Here is a 26,590-nt window from a genome sequence, read left to right as displayed (position 1 = left end):
GTGTTTGTTCATGGTCAAGAAATCCTTTAGAAAAGCAAATCAGTTCACAGAATCCACACATTTTTTTTTTATTGCTTTTACAGTTTGATTACAGCAAAAGCTTTTTTTACTGCGGGAATGGTATGAAAAAACAATCCCATTTACTATTAAAGTATATATTTTGGGGGGGCTTTTTGAATGCCTTTAATGTGATGGGGGGGGGGGGGGTGAGAGGGTCGGGGTGGGATCCAGGGTGGACCACGGTGTGGGAATCGAGCCCGAGTCCCCGGTGTTTGGTGCAGGTGACCCAGCCAGTCACGCTGGGGCCTCATTTACTATTAAAACCAGATGACAGCCAGTTTTGAGACAGATACAGGCCCTGATTTGGTTGTGTTCAGCACCACACAGGAGTCTCATATCTATTCCAGAGTCAGATGCTATCAAGCGTGAAAGGTGTAAAGTATTCTCTTATTGTTAAGAAAAAACATCCCTAGTGGAAAGCCTCTCCTGGAATTATTGAAACGGGAAAACATCACTGAGAAGGACATGGTTTTCAGTTGCAGTCCTTTTTTGTAAATTAATATGTGTAATTCATAAATGTTGTTGAAATAATCTGTAATAATTTCTGTAATAATAATGTAAGGACAACAAACTATGGTAAAGTAGCAGAGATGATCTGCATAATTTGAATAGTTCCCCAAAGGCCTTCAGATATAACATTTTTCAATAAGTCACTACTTAGTCATGTTGCAATCTGACCACAGCAACTATGTGGGGGAAGTTTGGGATGTCTAATCTGACTAGCGATAATGTTAACAAGGTGTAATTCCAAAGGGAAAAGAAAATATGACAGAAATAAAAATGAACAGTTTTTGGTCTTTGGTTTTCATTAAGCACAGAGATCGTGGAGACAGCATGGATGCCTGTTTCAGTACCTTCTACAAGGGCAAAACCCAGGGAAGTGCGCATATGCAAAAATATAAATTGAAACAGAACTTGTCCATGTGGATTCTAAGTGACCAAATGACTCAAAGTGCTAATGTTGGATTTCGGGTTCAGACTAAAGGAAACTAATGATCACAGTAAAAGGATGGTGTGATTTCAGCACACCATTTTCTACTTAAACGGTTGTATTGAGCGGAGGATTGGGTGAGCGGGCTGGTTGATTGTCTTGGCAGGAACTGAGGGCAGTTTGTTAGCCAGCCCAGTTCGATGCAGAGTCTGGCAAGGATCTGGGCTGGATGTGGGCCAGATGTGGCTGCTATGCAGGCAATCACTGTTCACTCCGCCACTCAGGATGTTCATGCTGTTGGACAGCACTCTCCTCCAGCTCTGCACAGACATTTACACAGACACGGCAGATATACAGTCAACAAACTAAATCATGCTTCCAGTGAATCTTTCTGAAGCAACTTTAAGGAATATTAATCTTAGCAAAATAGATAACATAAATATCTGAATATCAAATAATTTTATATTAAATAACATATATCACATATAATGCATTACTTCTACTACATAACCTTAAGAATCCGGCAACTATCCCATACCCAAATGGACAAAATATTAATTTCTTCATTATTCAGTTTCAAATGACACAGAGGGTGGTCCAATAACCACTACATGGATGGCCATAATCAAACATTCAGCCCTCAGCTTTAGAGCACCTACCGTCAAACTCCAGGTTGAGGCGGAGGGCGGCGAGTCTGTCCACCACATCCTCCTCCCCCTCTGCATCACTGTAGTCAAAGCCAGTGTAGCCTCCCTCCTCTTCACAGTACTTAATAAACCTGGACACAGCACACACACATGATGTAATGAGGTTTCTCTGACCGAATATTATAATACAATGAGCTGAGACAAAAAATCTATGAAATGTGCTGTGAAACGGTTATTCTCGATTACCGGTATTTATATTTATTCATATCACCTTTGTGTTTTTCAAAGCACCAATTAAAAAAATCGTGTTACTGTAAAAATAATGTGATTTATTAACATTAAAAAATAATGTGATGTATTACATTAAATAAAATAAAATGAAAACAGATGGCAGATGTGTCCTTTCACCTCTCCCAGGTAGGATTCTTCTTGAGTATAACAGGGTTTCCCACCACAACCAGCAGGGCTTTGGCTCGGGTCATTGCCACATTAAATCTCTATGGAAACACACTGAAGTCTCAGAATGGGAAGAAATGACTTGCTTTAAGATGGTTCCAGCATACATATCGAACACACAGCTCAGTAGTCTAGGTTCTGTATCAAAACTTAACAGCACAATTACATATTTACACTTTTAGTTTGTGATGCATTCTCTTGCATGACCCTGAGTAAGGTCAAGAGTTTAAGAGTAAGAGTTGAATCGTAAAGCTGTGCTATGCATATTAAACCCATAGGCGTGCCGTGTGGAGGCAGGCAGCTGCTCTCTATGGCCTCTGCTGTAGAACAGGCCTGATAACTAAATAAATTCACAGCACAGCGCTGTATAGCACTCCTGGAGCTCCTCTGAGCACTCAAAGGCCCTTTACAACCAAGGCCTCCCACATACAGTCAGGTGCCGACAGTGAAGGCAGCCAAGCACAGCTCCAAACAGCGCGCTAGCTGCAGCGGCTCAGTGCTTTGCTCAAGGACACTTCAACATGAAGTAAGGGGGCGCCTCCTGTGAAGCAGGAACTGTGTGGTTACCAGTCGACTGTGAGCTATGGCCCATGTGTGAAAAACAAAAGCACTAGCAGCTATAGAGATGCAAAGTGAAACTGTACACTATACACACTACAGTTATAGTTGTATTCATGTCGGGCAATGTAATGTCAGACCACACATCGTTCAGCATCATTTGAACAGGCCACTATAAATGATCATCAAATTGGCAATTGATAATTTCTTGCTAAATCGATTAGGGGTTAGGTCGATACAGTTAGTTTAATTTGCAGCAGCTGATATCTAGGCCTAGTTTGTGATTATGTTACATGGTTGATGATCATTTAAAGAAAAGAGTCTGTCACCTTCTCGTTGGTGAGGAAGCCAATGTTAAAGTCTTGGTCCATCTTGACGTAGTTGACGCTGCTGCGGACAGTGGACACCATGATGACCATCCTCTCCTGTCCCTGAAACTCTTCCACAGAGCCCACCTACAACAGTGGGATAGCTTAGTATAATGCTCATTCAGATTACCCTATTTTACCCTGTTTTGTTCATTATAAATTATGTTGTTTGTGTCTTTGGTTATTTATTTTTGCATCATTTTACTTTGTTTCTGAATGGCAGTATTGGGCCACCACCTTAAGCTGAGGAACACAACTCTCCTTTAATGACATTTCTTCATCATCAACACTGCACTGCACCTACCTTAATGTCACTCCACTGGCTTAGCTCTTTCACAGTTCTGAGGGCCTTTCGAATTTTCTCCACCTTTTCAAAATACAAACACACCACTCATTCAGACCAAGTGCCCAAAGCAAATCAAAACATTGTCCACCAGAGATCCTGCCATTCATTCTGTCCTGCTCAATGTACAACTAGAGGTTATTGGGTTGGGGGGTGAATCCTTTTTTTTGAAGTTTTTGCGTAGGCTCAACTTGGCAACTTCCATCCACTGAAAGAACATCTCAGGGCTGTGAACATCCAGTAAAATCTTTTTATTTTTATTTTTATGGACGACGAGAAAAAAAAAAAAGTGTGTCTCTTTACTTGTTTCCTGTAGGGGGCGATGATGCCGATGTCCTTGGAGCTGAGTTTGGGAATACCCTTCTTGCCCTGGGTGACCATTAGCTTCGTGAGGTAGCTGATAAGGGTCTCCACCTCAGTCACGTTGAAAAAGGAGGGGCTGTTGGCCTCCCTTTCGTCTTTGCCCATCACCCCACAGAATACGAGAGGGAACCCCTGCAGTGCAATCAGTCACAATCAATCAAATCACACACAGCACTAAACTTAGGATAATATTTTGTAGGGGAACTTTGAGCATGTGCCATATGGAAATGTAAACACATTAGCTTCTATATGTAGACATTTACAACCAGTCAAGTGAAAAGATCTGTAAAGCACATGTCTTTTTAATGAGCTTAAATCTGTTTTATGAGCTTTGAATCTATTAACACAAAGCATTCCACAGACTGGGTAAATGTCTTTAGTCTTTAGAAATATTTTGAAACAGTCAGTGTTACTGGCAAACTGTGCAGTGGTTGTCTCAAAACATGATATGATCTTCCCATTGTCTAGAATTGAGCCACACCTCAATCAATAAGATTAATTCGGACACATCTTATTTTACCATACCAGAAACCTACAGCACCGTAAAACTACCAGGGGTAAACAACATCAGTGAGACTTACAGGGAAAGGGAACCAAGACATTCATCTGTATGGCCATAGCTTTGATTATTTCCTACTAGTTTATATCAATCACTTTCATCCATCCGGCTTTTACAAATTGTCCATGTCAAGAGATAATTGCTGAATCTAGCTTTGGTTTTTTTTATTCAGCTATTTAGTTCAACTGCAAATTTAATTACTTCCACGATAACTCTGGATGAGTATTCCATGTGGACTTGTAGTGGCTTATTGAAATCTTATTAAATACACTTCTGCTCACGTTAATTACTTCCTCTTGCAGAGATGTGTGTTTAACAGAGAGAATAGGCTGTATGTCCCACACACACACACACACACAGACCTGAATCTTAGATAGGACTAATACTGATATGGCAAAACACATGCATGCAGCTGAATTCAATAGTTTTAATGCCACGACTAGGAGAAAAAAAGAATTGGCAGGAATGAACATTGGTTCAAACTGACATTGATGCAAGCCTATGCCTGTAATGCTTCTTCACACCTGTATAGGTTCTCAGCCATGGAAGACAAATAAGTCGCCTATACTGTTGTGGAAAACCACACTAGCTGTTTACTATAATACCAATAACTCTGGAAAAAAACAAAATAGCACTCTGGAAAACCTGATCGAAGAAGACACGCTGTGACATCGAAGATGTCACGGGTGACATGTTGACGAGCCAATCAGAGTCCTTATCAGAAAGTCAACTAATCATATTAGTAGAAATTCCCGCTACAGTTACCTTTAAAAATAATGTATGACTTCAGTTGGTCTCAATTTAAGGTTTTGATGATTAATGTTCTCGGGTTTATGGTTTTTAACACTTTCCCAGGCGTCCAATAATTAGTCCTGTCATTATTAGTCATGTCAACTTGTGTTGTGGGGACGCTTTCCTAAGTGCTTCTTAATTGCTTTTTATGTGTTTCAGTGACACTTTCCTAATGTTCAGTAGGATCAGATTATGCTTGGTGTGCATGTGAAGAAAGGTGTCATAATGGGCAAGTCCCTGCACACAGGTGAGCACATGAACCCACAGTAATAGGACAACCGAGTTGTACTGCAGAGTGGTACATAGGCCTTTTCAATGGAAAATGACCACAATACCCCTACACACAGGGTATGCTGGTAAGTCATTTGAACAAACCTTTTTAGGCAGGTGGTCCCAGTTGCAGAAGGCTTCACGGTCCATTTTGTTGGCAAACACCTGCAGCTCGTTGTCATAGAAAAGCTCATTAGGCACCTTGAGGATGGCTGGGTGGGATCTGTGATGAATGGGTTGTCAGAGAGAGAGAGAGAGAGAGAGAGAGAGAGAGAGAGAGAGAGAGAGAGAGAGAGAGAGAGAGAGAGAGAAAGAGAGAGAGAGAGAGAGGAGGGAAAAGGAAGAGGGAGCGATATGGAGGAGAGAGATGAAGCAATGCAAAATAGCAACGTCACATAGGACAGCACAAAAGATGGGAGATGTTTAAGAAATGGTCTGTGAGTGAATGTAGGGGCTCATGTTTACATGAGGGTTTAGATGCACTGATGAGTGTCTATATGCATGCAGCCGTGGCCCACTGTTTAGCACTCTGGACTTGTAACCGGAGGGTTGCCGGTTTGAGCCCCGACCAGCGGGCCACGGCTGAAGTGCCCTTGAGCAAGGCACCTAACCCTTCACTGCTCCCTGAGCGCCGCTGTGGTTGCAGGCAGCTCACTGCGCCGGGATTAGTGTGTGCTTCACCTCACTGTGTGTTCACTGTGTGCTGTGTGTGTTTCACTAATTCACGGATTGGGTTAAATGCAGAGACCAAATTTCCCTCACGGGATCAAAAGAGTATATATACTTACTGACTTATACTTGTATACATGGGCATCATTTGCATGTGTGCACTGATGAGTGTCTATATGCATGTGTATGCATGGGCATCATTTGCATGTGTGCCTGTAGTGTCTATATGCATGCTTGTGCATGTGCATTTCAGTACATATCGATACATACAGTATAAATTCTGTACATAGCGATACATATCAATTCTGCACTAATTCATAGGTTCTGTCTCTGTGAGCTTGTTACTGTCAGTGGTGCTTCCTGAAGTGTGTGTGTGTGTGTTTCGCATCACCTGTAGTTGCGCAGCAGCTTGGTGACGAAGCGTCCGTTGTACTGGTGTACGTCCTTGCTCTTCTGGTAGAGCGGGCAATCTCTCATCAGCCTCTCCAGCAGAGAAAGGCCTGGTGAACAAGACGAGGAACACCCACAAGGTCATCGCTGAAGCACTCGACTCTTCACACACCAAGACTACAGGGAGCACTGCTCCCCAGCCTGATTAATTATTAAACACTTAAGAGATGATCTTTAACATGCCATACAGAACAGTCTGTCAGGCGGACTGAGTATTCAGTGTATCTTTAGCTATTAATATTGATCTTGTTCATTTTTTTTTTCTCCACTGTCAATCTAGGTGTTGTGCACTACACTAGCAGATAAGAGAGAGACAGAGGAACATGCATCTGCACATGTATTGGAAAATGTATTTCCAATGCTTTCTTGGGCAAGCAAGGCTCGGTTCACAATTAATCCAATTAATTCCAATGCTTCTACCGCTCTCCCACTCGTCCATTCACATATTCTTTCTCCAATCAGTAGCAACAAAAGTACCAGGACATAAGCATTAAAAATAAATGTGTGCTGTGTTGTGTTGTGTTTTAGGTGTGTGCTGTGTTGTGTTGTGTTTTAGGGGTGTGCTGTGTTGTGTTGTGTTTTAGGTGTGTGCTGTGTTGTGTTTTAGGTGTGTGCTGTGTTGTGTTGTGTTTTAGGTGTGTGCTGTGTTGTGTTGTGTTTTAGGGGTGTGCTGTGTTGTGTTTTAGGTGTGTGCTGTGTTGTGTTGTGTTTTAGGTGTGTGCTGTGTTGTGTTGTGTTTTAGGTGTGTGCTGTGTTGTGTTGTGTTTTAGGTGTGTGCTGTGTTGTGTTGTGTTTTAGGTGTGTGCTGTGTTGTGTTGTGTTTTAGGTGTGTGCTGTGTTGTGTTGTGTTTTAGGGGTGTGCTGTGTTGTGTTTTAAGTGTGTGCTGTGTTGTGTTGTGTTTTAGGTGTGTGCTGTGTTGTGTTGTGTTTTAGGTGTGTGCTGTGTTGTGTTTTAGGTGTTGTGCTGTGTTGTGTTTTAGGTGTTGTGCTGTGTTGTGTTTTAGGTGTTGTGCTGTGTTGTGTTTTAGGTGTTGTGCTGTGCTGTGTTTTAGGTGTTGTGTTGTGTTTTAGGTGTTGTGCTGTGTTGTGTTTTAGGTGTTGTGCTGTGCTGTGTTGTGCTGTGTCATGTGCAGTGTGTGCAGGGGAAGGGAGGGGAGTCTTACCCAGTCCGTGCCGCAGAGCCAGTGGGGACCGCAGGATGGGCCCCAGCTGCTCAGGGTCTCCTGCCAGCACCAACTGGCCTTTCTGTGGATGCAGCAAGCCTGGCAGGAACACACACACACACACACACACACACACACACACACACACACACACACACACACACATTGGCAATTCCATAAGGGACATGCTCTACGTGCTACAACTCAAAAGGAAGCGCATGTAGGCACAGGGACATGTACTGAGGAAACACTCTGTATATCTTTGTAAATAAACCATTTTTTGGATCACTGTCAGCGGTTATTGACTACACATACTACAATATAAATGGCATCTTCCATTGTTGCTTTCATATGTTACTTCACTTGCATATCAAGCAGTAGGGGCTCTGAGCACTGGTAAAAGCATAACATTTCACCAGTCACTCCAAAATGGACCATCATTAGTACCAAAACAGCAATTAACATAACATGAATATGCTCACGTGTAACTAATCAAGAAATTAATTAATTTAACAAATGCAATCCCATTGAAGTGATGAATGTATGATATGTATAGTGGGTATAGTAACCATGTCTTCCAGTGTGCTGTATTCTACCTGCAATGCCAATGATACACTCTGGCTCTACAGCTTGTCCGGCCTCGTCCACAAAGATGTGCGTGAAGTGGCCAACAGGGACTCCCCCAGAGACGAGCCTGCATGCACAAAAAGACATTTGCTGAAGAGTGTCCCAGAGTAGCCACTGTTGCAACACAACCTACACATCCAACACCGCAAAAGTTAGCCCTACCTTCCTGCAGTGAACAGCGTGGAGACGATGACCTTGTATTTCATCATCGTCTCTTTGGCGGGGAAGACGAAACAGTCCTGGTGTGCGTCCCAGTTGCAGTGTTTCTAGTGAGAGAGCGAGAGAGACATGTGCAAGTCAGGACGCTGTGGCAGTGTGGTGGTCATCAACAGTATTCGCAACCCCAGGCTTGACAGGCATACATCATGTTTACTAGTTCACATTCCACAATTTGCATAAAAACATAAAAGCATAATAGAAGAGCATGTTTGGCGAAGTCTCTGGCAAGGGTCCTGAAGTGCTTTGTGGAATCGTGCCGGAGTCGGGCAGGATTCCGCCATACACCCCCTTATTCTTTAACTATGGAAGACGGAAGGCATAAGGGGAGGTGGTGGGTTGCGAGCGGAGTAACATCGATGCTGCAACTTCAGCAGGTAGACAGCGAATAAGTAACCTGACTGATTGAAGAAGGAGGCGTGGCAAATTCTGTCACGCTCCTCCCGAACTTCCGTTTGTAAACACCATTATAAATCATGTATCAAACCAACATGTCATGGATGCTACTTAGGGATGCACGATATATCGGCGGCCGATATATTATTGGCCGATAAGTGAAAAAATGAAAATATTATTATCAGTCCGATAACAGAATTCTGGCCGATAATTTGCGCCGATATTTTTTAAAGTCCTAATTTAGGCCTACATAAGGTCCGTCTGGCTACACTGAGCTACTTGAGCTTGGTTGGCTATACTTTTTCCTCAATATAATGTCGGCGGTGTGAATGTATTTCACCACTCTAACAAAATCTGCGTTCATTTGGGAATCTGTGCATTTCAAAATCGTCTCGTGAATGATCCGCCATTTAACCTTACCAGAGCGGAGCTCAGCCCTATCTAGAGCCGTCTTGTGCTGGTGTGTTTGCACTTTACCGCGCTGATCGGGGAAACAAATAAGCAAACTCATTAGTGGGACGAGTACATAAGTAGGCCTAGTTCTAAGTTGTGTTTTAGTATTATATTTGCATTACGTTAGCTTGGGTTTTGTATTACTACCTAGAAATATGCTAACCATTCCTGCTTCAGTTCCAGACAGGTCATCATAATAAGTTATTAAAACCTTCGGGGCTAACCCCTTTCATTTCTGCTGCAGCAGGTTGTGCGCAACAGAGTAGACGGACATAAGATACAGTCTGAGGAGTTGCAGCTTTATTCAGTTGAAACTAAACATAAGTTTCCCTCACAAACTCTGATTTGGTCACTATACTGTAGTTTATTCCCAGCTGAGCCGTTTATGAGCGTTTAGTCCTAAATTAAAACGATTCATACTCTCTAGCCACTCACTCGCAATTCACTGATGTCAGGTTCACTTAAAGGAGCCACACATACTGTAGGGCAGTGTTTCTCAAACTTTTTTTCTGGGGACCCACTTTTTAAAAATGATAGACTATCGCGACCCAACTCGTGACTGTGGTAGTTAACAAACTAGATCAGTGGTTCTAAAACTTTTTTTTTTCATTCCCCACTTTGATCAAGGGGGCATTCTCGAGCCCCACCTATCCCTCATCACTCTAAGAAAGTGGTAGGCTAGGTCAAGCTTAAAATTGTCAAATTTATTGAAATAATGACAAGTTCTAAATATATCCTCTTCATCAGAGTTAAAAGCAGCTGGTGCTGCAGATATAATAATAAATAAATACATAACACACATATTTCTGTTTTCCAGCAACATATTAGGAAGCATAGGCCATTTTACAGCATTGGCCTATGCTTCCTAATATGTTGCTAGAAAACAGAAATATGTGTGTTATGTATTTATTTATTATTATATAATATAATATATTCAATGAAATGCCAACATGCTGCATTAAATGGATCTATAATCCAGTCATACTGCACTGCTGGTTGGGAAATTTGAAATAAACTTTGCAGGGATGTGATGTAGGCCTACTGTTTAATACATGGGATCACAAGAGTGCCTCCCAATCAGACGTTTCAGCGATTTCGCTCAGAAATCTCAAAGGCATAGGCTGTCGCGATCGAGGCGCCTGTCCCATAGGCCTACTCAAGTTTTTTTGGTGAATGCAGTAATCTTATTTGCTAGGTGAGGTAGGTGTTTGTCTTTGCCTTGTAACTGGACATTTAACTCAAATGTATCGCTAAGATAGGCCTATATCAAATATATCGCTAAGATAGGCCAGCTTTGTCAAGAATGTTCATTAGTGAACGTGCTTGCAGATTCAAACATGCGCCCTTCTTCCAAGAAGAGGTGACTCGGAGCTCAAACACGCACTTTACCTCGGGAAAGCCACCTTGCCTCGCTGTGAAACAGTACAGCCTTTTGGTCAGCTACCATCTCTTCGCAAAGTGCGGAGAATAGACACGCTTTTAAGAGCCGGGTTTTGGTGAAATTCACCACTCTCACAACAACGTTCAAAATCTCATGGATGTCGGGACAACTAAGCTGCCTTGACACGAGCGCTTCCCTATGAATAACACAGTGCGTCCATTGCGCATCGGGTGCTACCTGGGCCCAGGCTACAGATAGAAAAAATAAATAAAAAAAAACTCCTGTTTTTCACGTCAGTTTGCGCCCCATCTGGCATGTCTCCGCGACCCAGTAGTGGGTCGCGACCCACAGTTTGAGAAACGCTGCTGTAGGGCTAGGCTACTGTTATGTTGTTGACTGCCGCACTATTGAGGACTATTATGAGTTCTGTCCATCATTTGGTGGTAGGTAAAATTACTGCAATAAAATTTTCAAGAGTAATATTATCGGTTATCGTATCGGTATCGGCCACAACAAACCAATAAATATCGGTTATCGTTATCGGCCCTAAAATTCTATATCGGTTTATCTCTAATGCTACTTCTAGCACTAGAATATGACTGAGTGGTTTCTTAGAATTTAATTGGTTTATTAGTTGTAATTTACACTGCATGCAAATTGTAAGCCATCAGTATAACAAATAAATGCACACATAGGATTAATGTGCATAAACTGCTTAGTTTTTTTTCCCTTTAATATGCTTTTTGTTTGTCACTCCTTGTGGTTCAATGCATATAAAATTAAACCTGAGGAATATTATTCTTAATTCTTCTCTCCATTGCCGAGCTTGTCTCTGCTAATGGCTTATCCATGGTAACTAATGTTCAAGACGGGATTCTGAGAATTGAGCACAACCCGTTTTCCCTGACACCCCTAAAAAGGTGAACTGCAGCCATCGGGTTCATGTCTGTTTAAGTGCTAGACTGTGGACCTCTCTGAAAAAGGAAGTGGTCATAAGAGTTGTGTTTCAGGCACTCGGGCATGAAGCGGTCCAGCAAGGGTCAGGAGTATTATTTCAAATGGCCGGTGCTTCACGTCGTATTTTTCAGAAAGCCCCAGAGCGGTGTGAAAATACTGACTCAGCCACTTCACTTCCTGCCTTGTTCCGATGAGATAATGGGGTCGATCATAGAGAAGTGGGAACCACCTCCATCATGCAAGAGAAGCGTGGAGTTTGAAAGATGGCGTTTCTAAACAAATGCTGCTCTGGTTCAATTCACCATGGAAGCAATCAACAGGAAGTGCAGCCTTCATCGATATCAGGGTACAACACTAACTAAATTACAACCACATCACATCTGTCAATCGAAGAGCAATGCCCGCATATAAAATGGGGAACTAGGAAGTACTACCTCACAAAACAGTCCTTAGACGAGGCACTTCATCATATCCTGCTGTCATGAGTCAATCAGTCATGAGACACCAGTCTACGGAAGGGTGTCCATAATTGTGGTTTACTTCGGAGGGGGGAGTGACATGGAGGCTAATCAGGGACAGGATAATAAAGCAAGGCTGTTTGAGCTCTGGACCAGCCTCTGTGAAATGGCTAGTCCTGGGGGTGTGTGGGGAGGGGGGCGTCTTTGGTGTGTCACTCTCACCAGTAGTTTGGGGGGTACCGTCTTGGGGTCACGGGTGCCGGCGTAGAGGCGGAAGAGCTGGTGGGCGTCCACGTAGCCCATGAGGCGCTCACACAGCAGGTCAGAGGCACTGTTAGACGGGGCGCAGGCCACTACATGGGTGAACGGGTCCGACTTGCATATCTACAACAGAGGACAGACAAACAAAGAAAATATCTTGCCGTCCTGTGTGGATCCTGGATGTGGCTGATCAATTATTTGATATTGTTGGTTATTTGCATTGTTGGAGGTTTCTGTTTTATTTAGTTCAGCTTTAGCTTGTAGTAGAAATTCCCATGGAGGACAAAGGTTAACACAGAATAGATCCTTCGCTATGCATAGTGCACTGTAGTGCAATGTGTAGTGCTCTTGTCTGAATCAGAGGATGAGCACAAGCAGCCAAAAAACAGACAAAGAGTTCCCAAACCTGATTGATGGCCTCCACTAAAGTGACGGTTTTTCCGGTCCCTGGGGGGCCGAACACCAAGTACGGAGCCGGTATGGAGCCTCCCGCGACAATCCACTGGATAGCGGCATTCTGCTCGGGGTTGCTCTCCAAGTCACGGTTGAAAAACCTAGAGGACAAAACCCGCCCCCCGTAAATTTTTTGCATCATTTCAATTTGCAGTAAATACCAATTAAAACTTAACGAAGTATCAAACCATCAATTCCAAAGTGTTAGTGTTTCATAAAAAAAGGTTCATCTGGAGAGTGCTGAGATCTGAGGGACGACAATCTAGCGTTGTAAAACCTGTGAGCGTGGTAATTGAACTATCTGCGAGAATGTATTCATAGCTTTATCACATCTGTCAGTTGATTTTCTCTCAGGCACTGCGGAGAGCCACTGGCCTGTGATAAGAATATAGATTTCCATCCTCGGTCCAGAGAGGAGGAGGCCGGGGCAGACCCAGTGATAGTCTCCGGGTGACAGTCACTGGGTGAGAGGCCAGTGTGTGCGGCAGAACAGAACAGCCAGTCCCCAAAGTCATTAACATGGATTGAGACAGGAGTGCCACCGGTGTCTCTGTGTGTGTGTGTGTGTGTGTGTGTGTGTGTGTGTGTGTGTGTGTGTGTGTGTGTGAGTGAGTGAGAGAAAGAAAGAAAGAGAGAAAAGAAAGAAAGAAGATAAAAAAACATCTCTTTGTATGTGTGATTGTCAGTGCATTTCTGCACCAACAGTGTAGTGCAGCAAGAGTACACATAATGTTCATCCAGCAACACAAACATCGGTAGATCAAATAAAATAAAAAATGGCTGTGTACTGTATGAAACACTTTCATTATCATATTTCCAAAATAATTCTTCTCAGGTTCCAAAGCACTTGAGTGTGTGTGTGTGTGTGTGTGTGGGGGGGAGTTTATGACTCCCATATTAAGGCATCTCTCTCCCAGCGTGTGCGTTTCTGAGGCTAAGGACACATAGGGCAGTCTGTGGCCTACTCACCGGAGGCGAGGCGGGGGGATTTGAGTGGCTTTGGAGTCCTGGGGGAACAACACGTTCTCGAGCTTGTGCTGAGTGGCCAGCTCCACCGCTCGATGCTGCAGCTTCAGAGGGAAGCGGTTGAGGGTGAACTCCACTTCAAACTTCATGTTACTGATGAAGCTCTGCACTAGTCTGTAAACAACACAACGAAACTGGAGCTTTAGCAACTGTAGCATGGCAGACCTTTTGAAACATGCCATTCTGATTACAAAGTACACTGCAATGTGGATGGTAGCAGAGGCATACAACTGTTTTAATATCACAGATGTAAAGCATATTTTGGATTTACTTATGGACAGCAGGTGGAAGCTTTAGCATCAACTCTGCAGTAAAGTTTAATGCTGGGAGTCATGCCAGTCAGTGGTGAAGAATGAATGGCACATTTATCAATAATATCAATTTACTTTTAAGGAAACGTTTATTGCCCAGGTTTAACCACAGTCCTAAAATGTAGACTCTAGGTAGTGAGTCCTCCAAACCCTGTAATTAAGCTTACATTAATCCCTCTTCTCAATCAATTAGACCTGTATTTGCCTGTCAATGTTAATGTATTCAGAAAATGTCTTCATTTACTATATTCTGCTGCAGTTTAAAGACTGATCAGTTGTGATGAATGAGTCCAATAAAACCCTGTAATTTTACCAAACATAACACACCCTGCTCCCATCATAAGCTCTGAGTGTGTGTGCATCAGTAACATGTGTGTGTGTGTGTGTGTGTCATATACGCACTTCTTGGAGAAGCCCAGTTTGACGTTATCCAGCTCCACGCGATGCACATAGCCCTTGTAGACGGTGAGTGGCTGCGACGTGTCACCAGTCTTGGAGACCTTGAGGTGGTCCCCTCTTAAGACTGACGGCCTGTTCTCTGCCACGCCGGGCACCTGAGGGAGGAGCAGATACAGAGGCACGTTTCACTGCAGAACACGGCCTGGCTCAGCTTTTATTAACACTAGTCTTTTTTTCTATTTGCTTGAAAGCTTAAAATGATTTACTCCAAACACAAACTCTGTCATGGATATAACAAAATAATTATTTATAAAACAGCAATACAAAATGCATCTGAAATGTTTTAATGGTCCACTGCATATAAACAGAGTTGAGTCACAGGGGAATGTGGGTTGGCAACAGTACTATTATTCAACAGTTTATTCAACTGTGGTTCTTCGATTTTTGACACATGTTCATTTAAGCGTTACATTAATTTCAACAGATGCAAATCCCATCACAAATATTCTGACAAAGGATTATTTGTATAAAAAAAAAAAACATTTCTTGATTTATTCCCACTTCATTGCTTTTGTACCGCTGGTCCAATAGACCCTTTCAACAATAAAAACAAAAACAATGCTTGAACGTTCTATTTGGGCCCCAATCTACTTCCTCTGCATTAAGATAACATATGGAATGTTAAAAAGGAAGTCTTGTGGGGCCAACTATGATGCTGATAATGGAACTCTCTTGAAAGGGTCCATAGAAAAACAGCATGCGTTTTCAGTAGGTTTAATTTAGTCTTTTCAGGCACAGATCTATAAATCTATTACACTCTCTTCTTCCTGCCTTTAAAGGACTAAATGGAAAGGGCGAGCGGTCTCTTACTTTAAGGTTGAGGAGCTTTTTGTTGCTCTTATCTTGGGTCATGGTCTGGGCGTGCATGTCGTACTTCTTAATGTCCACCTCCATCTGGATCTCCTCTAGATGCAGCAGCAGGTGGAAGCGCCTGGAGTAGCTCTTCATGCACAGAGGCGAGTCCAGCACACCCCTGACAACACCAAACAAACAAACAAACAACCAAATCAACAACCCAGTGAGGTTATGAGAAGGCTATGCGTCGAAGGTGGCCACACAGCACAGGTGACCAGCCCATGTTTCACACATGCAGTACAAAGTGACTGTACATGGGTAAAGAAAGGCCTTGATATAAATGGCCTGTACAGGAGGCACAGTAGGGCATTATGGATGGTGTCTCTGTCCTGTTTTTCATCTTGCTCATGGTCCAACAGGACAATCAATTAGATTCTCAGTAACTCCACGTTAGTCGAATGTGTGATTATGTGCCAGAGGTGCAGTGCCCAAAGACGCTTTGCCACACTTTATGACACGACTCTATTTCTCATGCAGTCCTATCCTCAGCTGCCTTTAAATAGGGTTTCCATGGTTAACTTCCCATAATGTTTCATAAAGACCGCTTTGCGCTAGGCGGCTGCCAGCCATTCACTGTGGTCCCATTCATTGTAATACTGTTGACAACCCCCCAGTCATGGATAGTTTAACATAATTTAATGTCTTTTTTCCACTTGAGGAGCCTGGAGCTGCTAAGGGTCCTTCTCCTCTTATTAATTCTATTGACATGTCATAGAGCGAGGGCCTAAGGGCGGTGGGGGGTGGGGGAAATCACGCCGGCCCTAAGTGTTATGGCCCCATAAATTACAGTAATTCACTCAGTGCGATGGGAATTACGGCACCCATAGTGTGAGGATTTTTTATTTAGATTAATCACAAATGCCACTAAGTCAAATCACCTTCATTTTACCTCTGGCTGTGTTGTCTATTATGAGGCAATTTTATATGTAAGTCAACTCAGGACATGTTCTCTCAGAGCAATTGCATTGTGTTTGGCAACCTTATTCAAAAGTGTTCCTAAAAGTAAGAGCAAAATAGCAAGAGCAACAAAGAGTGAACTAGGCCTACCTCAAGACCTGCTTACCAACCTTACTGGACCCCTTCCAATTCACCTTCCGTCAGAACAGGAGCACAGTGGATGCCATCTCTACAGCACTTCACTCTGACCTGTCCCACCTTGACAATAGCAACACCTATGTGAGAATGTTGTTCATTGCCTTCAGTTCAGCATTCAACACCATCATCCCCTTCAAACTGATCACCAAACTCAAACATCAATACCGCCAACAGACCTCAATCTGTTAGGTTAGGTAACCACACCTCCTCATCTCAACATCACCCTGAACACCGGCATACCACGGGGATGTGTGCTGAGCCCTCTCCTTTACTCCCTCTTCACTTACGACTGCACACCTGTACATGGCTCTAACACCATTGTCAAGTTTGCAGACGACACTATGGTGGTTGGTCTCATCAGCAACAACGATGAGACGGCCTACAGGAAGGAAGTCCAGCACCTAACATTGTGGTGCACCGACAACAACCTGGCTCTCAACACCAAGAAGACCAAAGAGCTCATTGTGGACTTCAGGAAGTCTATAGCTAGCACACACACACACCCCTATTCTCATCAACGAGACTAAGGTGGAGAGTGTCACCAGCTTCAAGTTTCTGAGTGTCCACATCTCTGAGGACCTTTCTTGGCCCCTCAACACCTCTACCCTGATCAAGAAGGCTCACCAGTGTCTTTTCTTTCTGATGAGACTAAAGAGGGTCCACCTGTCTCCTCAGATCCTGGTGAACTTCTACCGCTGCACCATCGAGAGCTTCCTCACCAACTGTGTCCGACCGGAAAGCACTGCAGAGGGTGGTGAAAACTGCGCAACGCATCACAGGTTCCTCACTCCCCTCCATCGAGGCCATCCAGGGCAAGCGATGCTTGCGTAAGACGCGCAGCATCATCAAAGACTGTTCACCCCACTCCCCTCCGAGAGGCGTTACAGGTCTCTCCGCACCCGAACCAGCAGGTTCAGAGGAAGCTTCCTCCCTGCGGCTGTCACCCTACTGAACTCTAACTCTGCATCCCGGTGACAACCAACCAACTAAGCCCTCCCCCCGCTCCGTCCCTGCCCCCACCCGATGCCTCCTTGCCTGTGCCTGTTGAGGTGTCCATGACCATGGCAACCTTGATAGGGACAACAAGGAGGACTTTTGCCCATCAACAGCCCCCCCCCGCCCCGCCCCGAAATAAACACTATCCCACCCATAGTTTTCTATTTATTTACAAATATACATACTGTAATTACACTTATGCATTGCCATATTTTACTGCTCTTCATACTATTCATCTTGCACATACTTATTATTACTACTATTATGTTACTGTTTCTGCACTTCAATGATACTCTTACCACACTGCACATAGCTGTACATACTGTATATATTGTATATTTCTTATAATATATTCTGTTAATACACTGCATCTATATTATTCTTACTACTATTATAATGGTACTACTACTACATTGCATATATCTGTACAAGTTGTTCATACCGGTACATTGTTCATCTTACATAGCCTATTTATTCTGCTCTTATAAGGTAATACACTGCACATATTTATATTTAATTTATATTACTGTAAACCACCTTCTATAATCCAACTGTATACTACTGTCTACAGTGCACTATATTTTTGTCCTATCTATGCACCACCTGCCTATACTTTGTAGATCACATTGTACTTTTCTGCTTTTCGTTGTCTTTGTACTTGTACTCACAAATGACAAAGAAGTTGAATCTAATGACAAAGAAAAAGAAGTTGAATCTAATTTAATCTAATCTAACTATAATACAACTAATCAATTTTATTCAGTTCTACTTCTATATGGCTGTGATTTTGACTCATTACATTGCTGTATATAATAGCAGATCATTTGTACACCCCATCTCTTTCTAGGCTTGAGCTTCTTACCTTTAAAATCTGCTTGCTTTTTTTGAAGTGTGTGTGTGTGTGTGTCTGCTGAAGAGGCCTGTGTGGTGCCCTCACCTCACCACTGGGAGTTGCTGTCTGGCAGCAGGAGACAGATACTCCGAATCCTCCAGTCTCTGCTTGGCCAAGTCCTTAAGGTATTTCGGGTATTGGTATTCCTTCAGCTTCACAACGCTTTTCAGCGAGTGGGTGACAAAACTGTTTAATAGCGAAAAAAAAAATGTGGAATTAGTCAAGCATGACAGGATTTTTTTTTTTTTCGCCATGAATACTTAAAACCAAATTGAAACAGCGGAGGCCAATATGTTTCCTAATTACCTAAATTAATATTGCAAATGTGATAAAAAAAATAACCTCATTACTACTCGAGATAACGAAAGCTCCTTCTACAATCGCACATTAAAAATTTCACAGGAACTCAACTCCAAATTATGGTGCATGCTGTACTATGAGAATAAGAAGCCACAAGAAGAAAAGCTCCATTTTGGGATGTAAGAGTAAGATTAAATAGTAGCCCAAGGGCACCAGTAAAAGATGATACTTGTGTCTGACAAAAAATCTAATGACCTTTTTCTGGGTGTGTGATTATTCACTTCAAATTCACTTCAAAGTTCATCTGGCCCCATTATCTTGTCTTTTTGTGTGTTTTTTAAAAAAAAAGGCAATGCTGTCTATAGCGTGTTTAAACTGAAGATGATTCCATGTAACAAGATCAATATGGAGCGGACCTGACCCAGGTCTGGCTCAGTCACTGAAGGTTATGGTACTCTGCTCTAAGCTGCACCCAGCAGCAGCAGCAGTGGTAGGCGTCTCCACACCAGTCTCAGCTCTGTGTAAACCCCTATTCACACAACCGGTGTATCGTCATTTCTCTGCAACACGCCCCTTTTTCAGGGAGAAAGCAAGCACCTACCACATGGATGCAGCTCCTTAGGTTTCCATTCAATCCAAGTGGTCCGAACTCCCCCGAAAAGGGGACGGGGACGTGCAGCAAAGTTCCCGGATGTGCCAGTCTAGCGTATTACCCCAGTACTTATACCTTCAACACACGCCCATCCTCTAGTATTGACTGATTAATTCCTACCTACTGTAAGGTCTCCTCTGCATTGTAGCTTTTTGTAAGTCACTTTGGATAAAAGTTGTCTAAAATTTTGTTAAAAGTTTTTTAGTTTTGTGCTAAAAGGCTAAATGTAACTAAGTGTAAACCCACCTCTCTGGAGGCTCTCCCTCCTCCACCACTGTGAACACAGCCTGGAGCTTGCCCCCCTGTCTGGGGCTGTAGGGGGCTATGGGTCCCAGTTCTACGGCCAGCTGGGTCATGGCCACAGCCTCCAGCTCCCTGACGACGCAGAAGGGCTTGGAGGAGGTGGGTGGGTCTGCGCAGAACTCAAAGTACATGGAGGCAGGGAAGTGGCCATAGTGGTGTAGCTGGTAGTGCATCTCCACCACGTAGCTGTCACCTGCGGGGGAGAGGCAAGGCGGGCAAGAGTGTTATCTGTGGATGAGATGCGGAAATGTGTGTGAAGATTCACGCCACGACTCTAAAAGGCTGTTGATATTTGAGCTTGTGGGAAGAAATTTTACCTTAAAAGGTAAACTTTTTTTCTGGAGACCCACGTTTTAAACATGACAGACCATCGCGACCCATTTCATTTCAGAGCAAACATGCAACCACCAATGTTGTTTTAGGCCACAGCTTCTCAAACTTTTCTATGCCCCAACCCATGCGATGCAAATTGAATAGCCATGTCCGGTATACGGATGTCTGCTTTAGTTAACAGCACAGATTTTAATCGGTCAAGCTGAAGAGCTGGTGTCCGTTAATGTTCGTGCAAAAAGGCTGATTCATGTCCCTTGCATTTTGCAACTGCGAGGTCCATGGCAGGCGCCCCACAGAAATGTTTCATTTTGCGAGTGAGATGTCCATGCCGTCCCCTCTGCGACTCGTTCGATCCCCAGTTTCAGAGCTATTCTAAATGCAAAATTGCACAGAGGGCCGTGACTGTAGTTAACAAACTAGATCCTAATAGAAAACTGTTAGCTTTCCTGGCTAAATGGTATGAGTTAGGCCTATCACACAACATAAATTGTGCTGGCGACCCAAATAAAATCTCCTGCGACCCGACCCAGTCTTTGGGAACCAGTGCCTGTATATCATACCTGTCAACACTCACGTTTTTCCCGGGTTTCTCCCGTATTTCAAGGTCATCTCCCAGTACCCTCCCGTTTTGTTATTTCTCCCGGAAAACTCCCGTAATTTGCATGGCCATCAAACTTCATTTTAAAATCATTGATCCATTCAGGTTGCCAGACTGTGTATAAAATACACCCTAAACATACACGATCACTTCAACCGTTTTGTCATAGGCTAAAACCTGGCAACCCAAAATCCAAATAAGGAAGCGGGTGCCAACTGCGCAGCCCGAGTCTCGTCGTACACACACAGCGGGCTAGTTAAATGGCCTACTCCAGAACTAGCTGTTGAAAAATTGTTGAGAAATTTAATTGATTAACACATCACATAAACTGTTATTGAGTGTTGTTGATACACTGAACTTGTTCCCTCGGAACCAAATCTGACCGCAAGCAGCTTTGGAGTTTTGGAAGTAGGCTGCAGGCAGGCAGCTGGTGGATACATAACTGGCATGCGTAAGGTAATGGTAAGGTAAAAGCAACGACCGAAATGCAGTGTTGAAACACGTGTATAAAACGTATTAAATATGCAAACACAGATCCGGTATAAACACTGACCCCCCCCGAAAAAAAAATCTCCCGTTTTTGGAATGTTGACAGGTATGCTGTATTCATGGGTTTCATCAGGTCCCTTTCCACAGGTGTATTAATCAAGCACCATACAGTCTGCATTGATAATTAAGGTGCTTGATTTTATACACCTGTGGAAAGGGACCTGATGAAACCCATGAATATACTGATCTATATTTGTTCATTTATACTTTTGGTCTGGATTGTGTGCAAAGTTATTCATGGAAATGTACAAGTAGGCAGAAACTGAGATGATGATCTGTGACTAGCATTCTGTGGATCTCTGGTGTTTTTCAATGCATGCGGTTACTACAGTATATGGGCCTAAGATTTCAAGCCATCAGGCCCACAGAAAGCAGTCTCTTGCCTTATTTACTCGGGTCAGGTCAATCTTGATGGAATGCCACAGATGTCGGTTGTTAGGGGATACATCCTTGTGGGTATAGTTGTTGGGGTAGGTAATAATGAAGTCATAAAATGGTTGACATACCACAAATGGAGATGTTAAGTTTGACAAGGGGTATAAGAGATGAATACTTTGTATTGTATCTTCAGACAACGCCTGTTAGCGACAAGACGTGAGTCTCCAGTGCCATGAATAAAGCTCTCTGACTGATTACTGACTCTGCCTGAGAACTTCTTGAACAAATCCATAATTTTGTACCCCAAGCTCAACAGCCAATCACACATCCCTTTCATATTTCTGAAGCAACACGTTGATTGTTTATAGCTTGGTGTGAGCTACTACATTTGTTTCCCTTTTACAGAGCCAGAGGGGACTTTGTACAAACACCATTTTTGGAGTGCACACTCTTGACTAGACAGCCAGAGGACCAACAAAGACAAATTTACAGAATTTGACAGAAAGAGTAAAGCACTGTACTTTCAATCATCACAGTATACTTACTTTGAGCTGCAGAATGCACAGTATGTGATGAAAGGTGTGCATTTTGGTGATACATGAAATATCAATAGGCTAATTGCTTTTGACCATTACATGTGCAGTGTTTCCCATAGAATTGAATTCCATTTGTGGTTTGCAGAATTAACTTGAATACAACAGTTTTAACAAATTAGCACAGCGTGGTTATGATGCTAACCAGATTTAAGCACAATTTAGTACAACCTGGAAAATCATTGTGTGGTGGTCAATGTTGATATTGTGGTGGGCTGCCACAAATAAGTCAATGTATGGGAAACACTGATGTGTGTCTATGCCATGAGCACTCTGAGGAATTTTAACATGTGCTTTGTTTGTTTTTAAGATAACAGAAGAGAAGAAAAGAAAACTTTCTTGCCCATTCAATTTACATTGAATGGAAATGTGTCTTTTGTACCCATTTTGCTGGCTAGTGGGACCTTGAGTCCCCTACCAGATGGCAACAGCTGCAATGATGAGTGAAGGGGGTGAGTGGGGTCATTATAGACCCAAGTTGCCTTCTTGGTCATGGACCGACCATATAGGTTCTGGAGTTGCATTTAAAACAAATCCAAGTCCAAGATCATCTCTAGTGATCTTGCTGGCATTGGTGATCGACTGAGTCAGCTTGTTCCTGTCTTTAACTTAAAGGTGCCATGTGTAATGTCCGCCAAAAAATCAATTCATACTCCACATTCCATAAAAGATGGGGGCAGTATACCTCCAGAAAGTGAGTTGGTCTACCCTAGAGTAACAACCGAGAAACGTGTATAGACTTCTCCAGAATATATCCCGCCTCCTAACTTCCGTCTATAGTATACTACTTAAACGGCACCGACAATCAAAAAATCCAGTGGAAACTATATGGCAGAAGTGTGTAGGCCAATCTGCCCACCAGCTTTTTCAACTTCGCTACCTACAGATGTTTTACCGGTATGATATTTCGAAACGCCATGTTATTTCCCATAGACAATCCACGCCCGGAAGTTGGATGGATACGGAAGTTACGGAGGCGGGACTTATTCTGGAGAGGTCAATTGCAGTTTGGCTGGCGGTTATGTTGCCTGCATACTGCCTCCCATGGCCGAAACTGGTATTATGACACCTGTCGGGCTGTGGCTAGTAATTTAGCATGCTAATTCAGGTTGATATCTCTGCAGCACTATACCTTGTTACAATTTTTTAAATGACATCACCCTTATTTCTTCTCATTCTTTTGATGCGTGTAGCTCATTTTTTTGGATATTTTTACCTCAATTCCTTCACATGGCACCTTTAAAAGTTTTCAAACCAGGAGAGGATATTAAATAAGAGAACACCCTATGGCCAGGGTAGGTTTGCTGGTGTTGACACCTCAGTTTCCTGAGAAACGGGAGCTGCTGCCTTATTTTTTTTTAAAACAAATTTAGTCTGCATTGGTCTGAAAGGTGATTCTGGTGTCAATGGTTGTTCCCAGATATTTATATTGAGGGAGCTGTTCCACTTCTTGCCTTTCATGATAACTGGCTTGAAAAGAGGTCTTCTTCTGTCCTCCCTCTAAGACACATCTCCTTGGTCTGACCAAGGTCAAGGCAGCTGGTATCAAACCAGGTGGCAAGGTTGTCCATGTGCTAAGAGTAGGGAGAGCTGTTGATATCTGTAGGCAGATAACCAAGGCCATGTAATCCGCATATTTTCTGGGGGAGACGTCTTTGCTGTTACACTGTCTCATTTGTGTATGGAGAATAGAAGGGAAGATATAACACACCCCTGTGCTACAAGGCCAGACAGACGAAGTCCATCATTGGTCATTACCGGACTCCTCACTTGTATCACAGTAAGCTCTTTTCACATTCACATGATATCACTGCTTCAATCTATAATCAAAGGTGCCAGGAATAAGGTCAGGCTTATTTAGAAAACTGGTCACCAAGAACACTGAATTCAATCTAGTTAATAATTTCCGGTTATTATCTAATCTCTTTACCACAGTTGAGAACACACCTGTCACCAAGTGACAGATGACACAAATGAGTGTGGAGAATGACCTTCTCTTCTGCCAGCTCATGCATTGATTTCTGGAGTTCATTTAGAGTAAAACAGTAGACATTAAACAGCAGACTGCCAAACATTAATAAAGACAAGAGAATCGTCATTTCCTCAGATCATTTAGTCGTTTCATATGATATGACATGGTACCATTTACCTTCCATACGATTTCTAAAATCACATAGAAAGTCACAGTAACCAGTCACAGGCCAGTGTGAGAGAGAGGAATACTTTCACACCTGTGCAGGTGTCCGTCGGCTGCCTTACCTGGGCAGAGAAGGAGGGGAGAGACCCGGGTGACTCTTTTCTCATCCACCAGAGTGAAACAGCGGATCCGGTGGAGTGCAGTGTAGTAGTTGAAATAGATGGAATTTGTCGCCATGTTTTGAATGTGGAACTTGACAACGACAACATTTTCAAGTTGCTGGATGTTGAGGTGAATCCTGCCATTGTTTGCCACTGGATCTGAGGAGATCTGGATGCCACCTTTGTCAGAGATCAACTTTGCCCTATAGAGACAAAGAGCAGCCATTGTACCCATTGTTCTCAGAGGGCGTACAACTTCAGGTACAGATCGTACCTGCGTAGGCTATGATCTGGCCCACATTGGGACAAGAACCGAAGGCTTGGGCTAGTAGGGACAGATCAAGTCCAGACACGGCTCCAAAATTGGAGATGACCTGAATTCTCAAGGTCAGAAGAAAACAGCTTTGTCACTTGCCATGAGTAGACGCATCACTTTTTTACTCCACCCACCCAGCAGCCCACACTCAAGTAGAAAATAAACCAGGAATAAAAACAGGTGAGGAATGAAAAAGTGACCTATTTTGGCATCTAAACGGTGAGAACAAGGTGTTTGCATCCCTGATAAACAAGGTGTTTGCATCCCTGATAAACATGTTTTTGTTCAGACACGTCATCATCTACAAGACTGTTTAAAACACTAGTGCAACATACTGCGATACCTTTTTACAGATCTCAGACATACCTGTTCATCTTGAGTTTGTTAACTACTTCTTTGGCCAGCTTCTTCTTAGGTGTCAGGACAGGGTTCATCATAGAGGGAGAGGTGGCACGGGTGGAGAGAGGGGAAGACAGTGGTGCACTTGTCCCATTATCTGCAGCCCTCCCATCTGGCTTGGCTGGTCTCCTCCACTGGTCACAGTAGTACACTCTCACCTTATAAAGACCGAGCAGGATAAAACCATCATTCTCACACAGACACTGCCCATACAGGCTGCTGAGTTTTTTATTTTATTTTTATGTCTTACCTGAGGTTTTACATTTAAATATATTTTGTCTTGTTTTATGGTGGCTTTGCTGTTTTTCTGTAAGGCGTAGACAACACTGGAGAACTTGTGATCTTTGGCTCCATTCCTACAAATAGTACATAGCCTAAATGACTTACTGCATATTTTAAAAAAAATAACATTTGATCAGTAGGCTAGGCCTACATTTGTTTGCCGAGGACTGAAGCTGCTGCACGGTACGCTGCGGCTGTTATGACTAGTTTCACTTCCCTAACCCGAAGGCTACTTATGGGGTAGGCTACCTACACAACCAGATCAGATCAACCTGTCTCGTCTAATAAAAGTATCATACGCAAAAACAACATGACAAAGTGATCGAAAGCACCTTTTGAATTCCAAATTGTAAATATCCTTCAGTTCATTTCTATTTGTTTTCGACTTCCTCTCTCCCAAGAATTCTACAAAGTCCAGTCCCGTCTCTAGCAGCGCTTTCAGGGAAGGCATGACGATACACGGCGATGTAGGCTAAATGTTGTAAACATGCACGAAATTAGTTTGACGATTTGATTTGGACCCCCTGTGCCCAATTCACATGCTCTCAGACGAACTGTGGCAGGCTACTACAGTTCCGCTCTCCCATTTAGACCATAGACATTGCGAACCGTCGCAAAAGTACTCCTGTTTTGACGAAACGAAAGTAAGGTAGAGATCATCATATAACAAACTAGAGAAATATTTGAATACAAAACCTTATGGGCTGTCCAGGCCCACGACTTTATGCTACTGTTCGATATAAAGATCTGTTTAGTGTTCCTGATGACTCCCCTGCAAAGTGTGGGAAAGAAGTGTCCTGAAACACCACTCATAGAAAAATACGAATTTGTACATACTGCCTTACTGCCATACTACTTATTACATAACAAGCTCTCCACAGGTTACTTTCCACTGTAAAAACATTAGGCCTATATTTTCATTTGAAATATTGTAATTTTGTCAATTTGAAATTACATATATCAGCTAATTATATAATAATAATAATAATAATAATAATAACAATAACAATAATATATATATTTTTTTAATAATAACTGTTGGTAGCCTACAATTTGCATTGCAATTGTGTTATAGCCTAATAGCCTACCTAAACCCATAATAGGTGTACATAGGCTACTGAACT

General features: G+C 42.9%; 1 protein-coding gene across 1 annotated transcript; it reads right to left on the bottom strand.

The window, feature by feature from the left end:
- Positions 1 to 43: 43 nt before the first annotated feature.
- On the bottom strand, positions 44 to 26,060 carry mov10a (Mov10 RNA helicase a). The gene is made up of 22 exons (XM_076268835.1): positions 25,799 to 26,060; positions 25,435 to 25,540; positions 25,152 to 25,342; positions 24,431 to 24,672; positions 19,664 to 19,913; positions 18,511 to 18,651; positions 15,438 to 15,600; positions 14,571 to 14,722; positions 13,801 to 13,971; positions 12,785 to 12,932; positions 12,340 to 12,501; positions 8,419 to 8,522; positions 8,226 to 8,323; positions 7,630 to 7,728; positions 6,408 to 6,516; positions 5,453 to 5,570; positions 3,667 to 3,858; positions 3,325 to 3,387; positions 2,982 to 3,107; positions 2,047 to 2,135; positions 1,651 to 1,769; positions 44 to 1,311 (listed from the first exon to the last, which is right to left on the bottom strand). Exons 1-22 carry the CDS (start codon positions 25,915 to 25,917, stop codon positions 1,253 to 1,255), a joined length of 3,021 nt encoding a protein of 1,006 aa, XP_076124950.1. The 5' UTR covers positions 25,918 to 26,060; the 3' UTR covers positions 44 to 1,252.
- Positions 26,061 to 26,590: the final 530 nt, after the last annotated feature.

This window comes from Alosa pseudoharengus, unplaced genomic scaffold (assembly GCF_046254945.1).
Source record: "Alosa pseudoharengus isolate Yale_2024_CS ecotype anadromous, Long Island Sound unplaced genomic scaffold, YU_APseudo_1.1 YU_APseudo_1.1_scf_5, whole genome shotgun sequence".
NCBI lineage: Eukaryota > Metazoa > Chordata > Actinopteri > Clupeiformes > Clupeidae > Alosa > Alosa pseudoharengus.
Note: the sequence above shows the minus strand (reverse complement) of the source record. Positions and strands in the feature narration are given on the sequence as shown.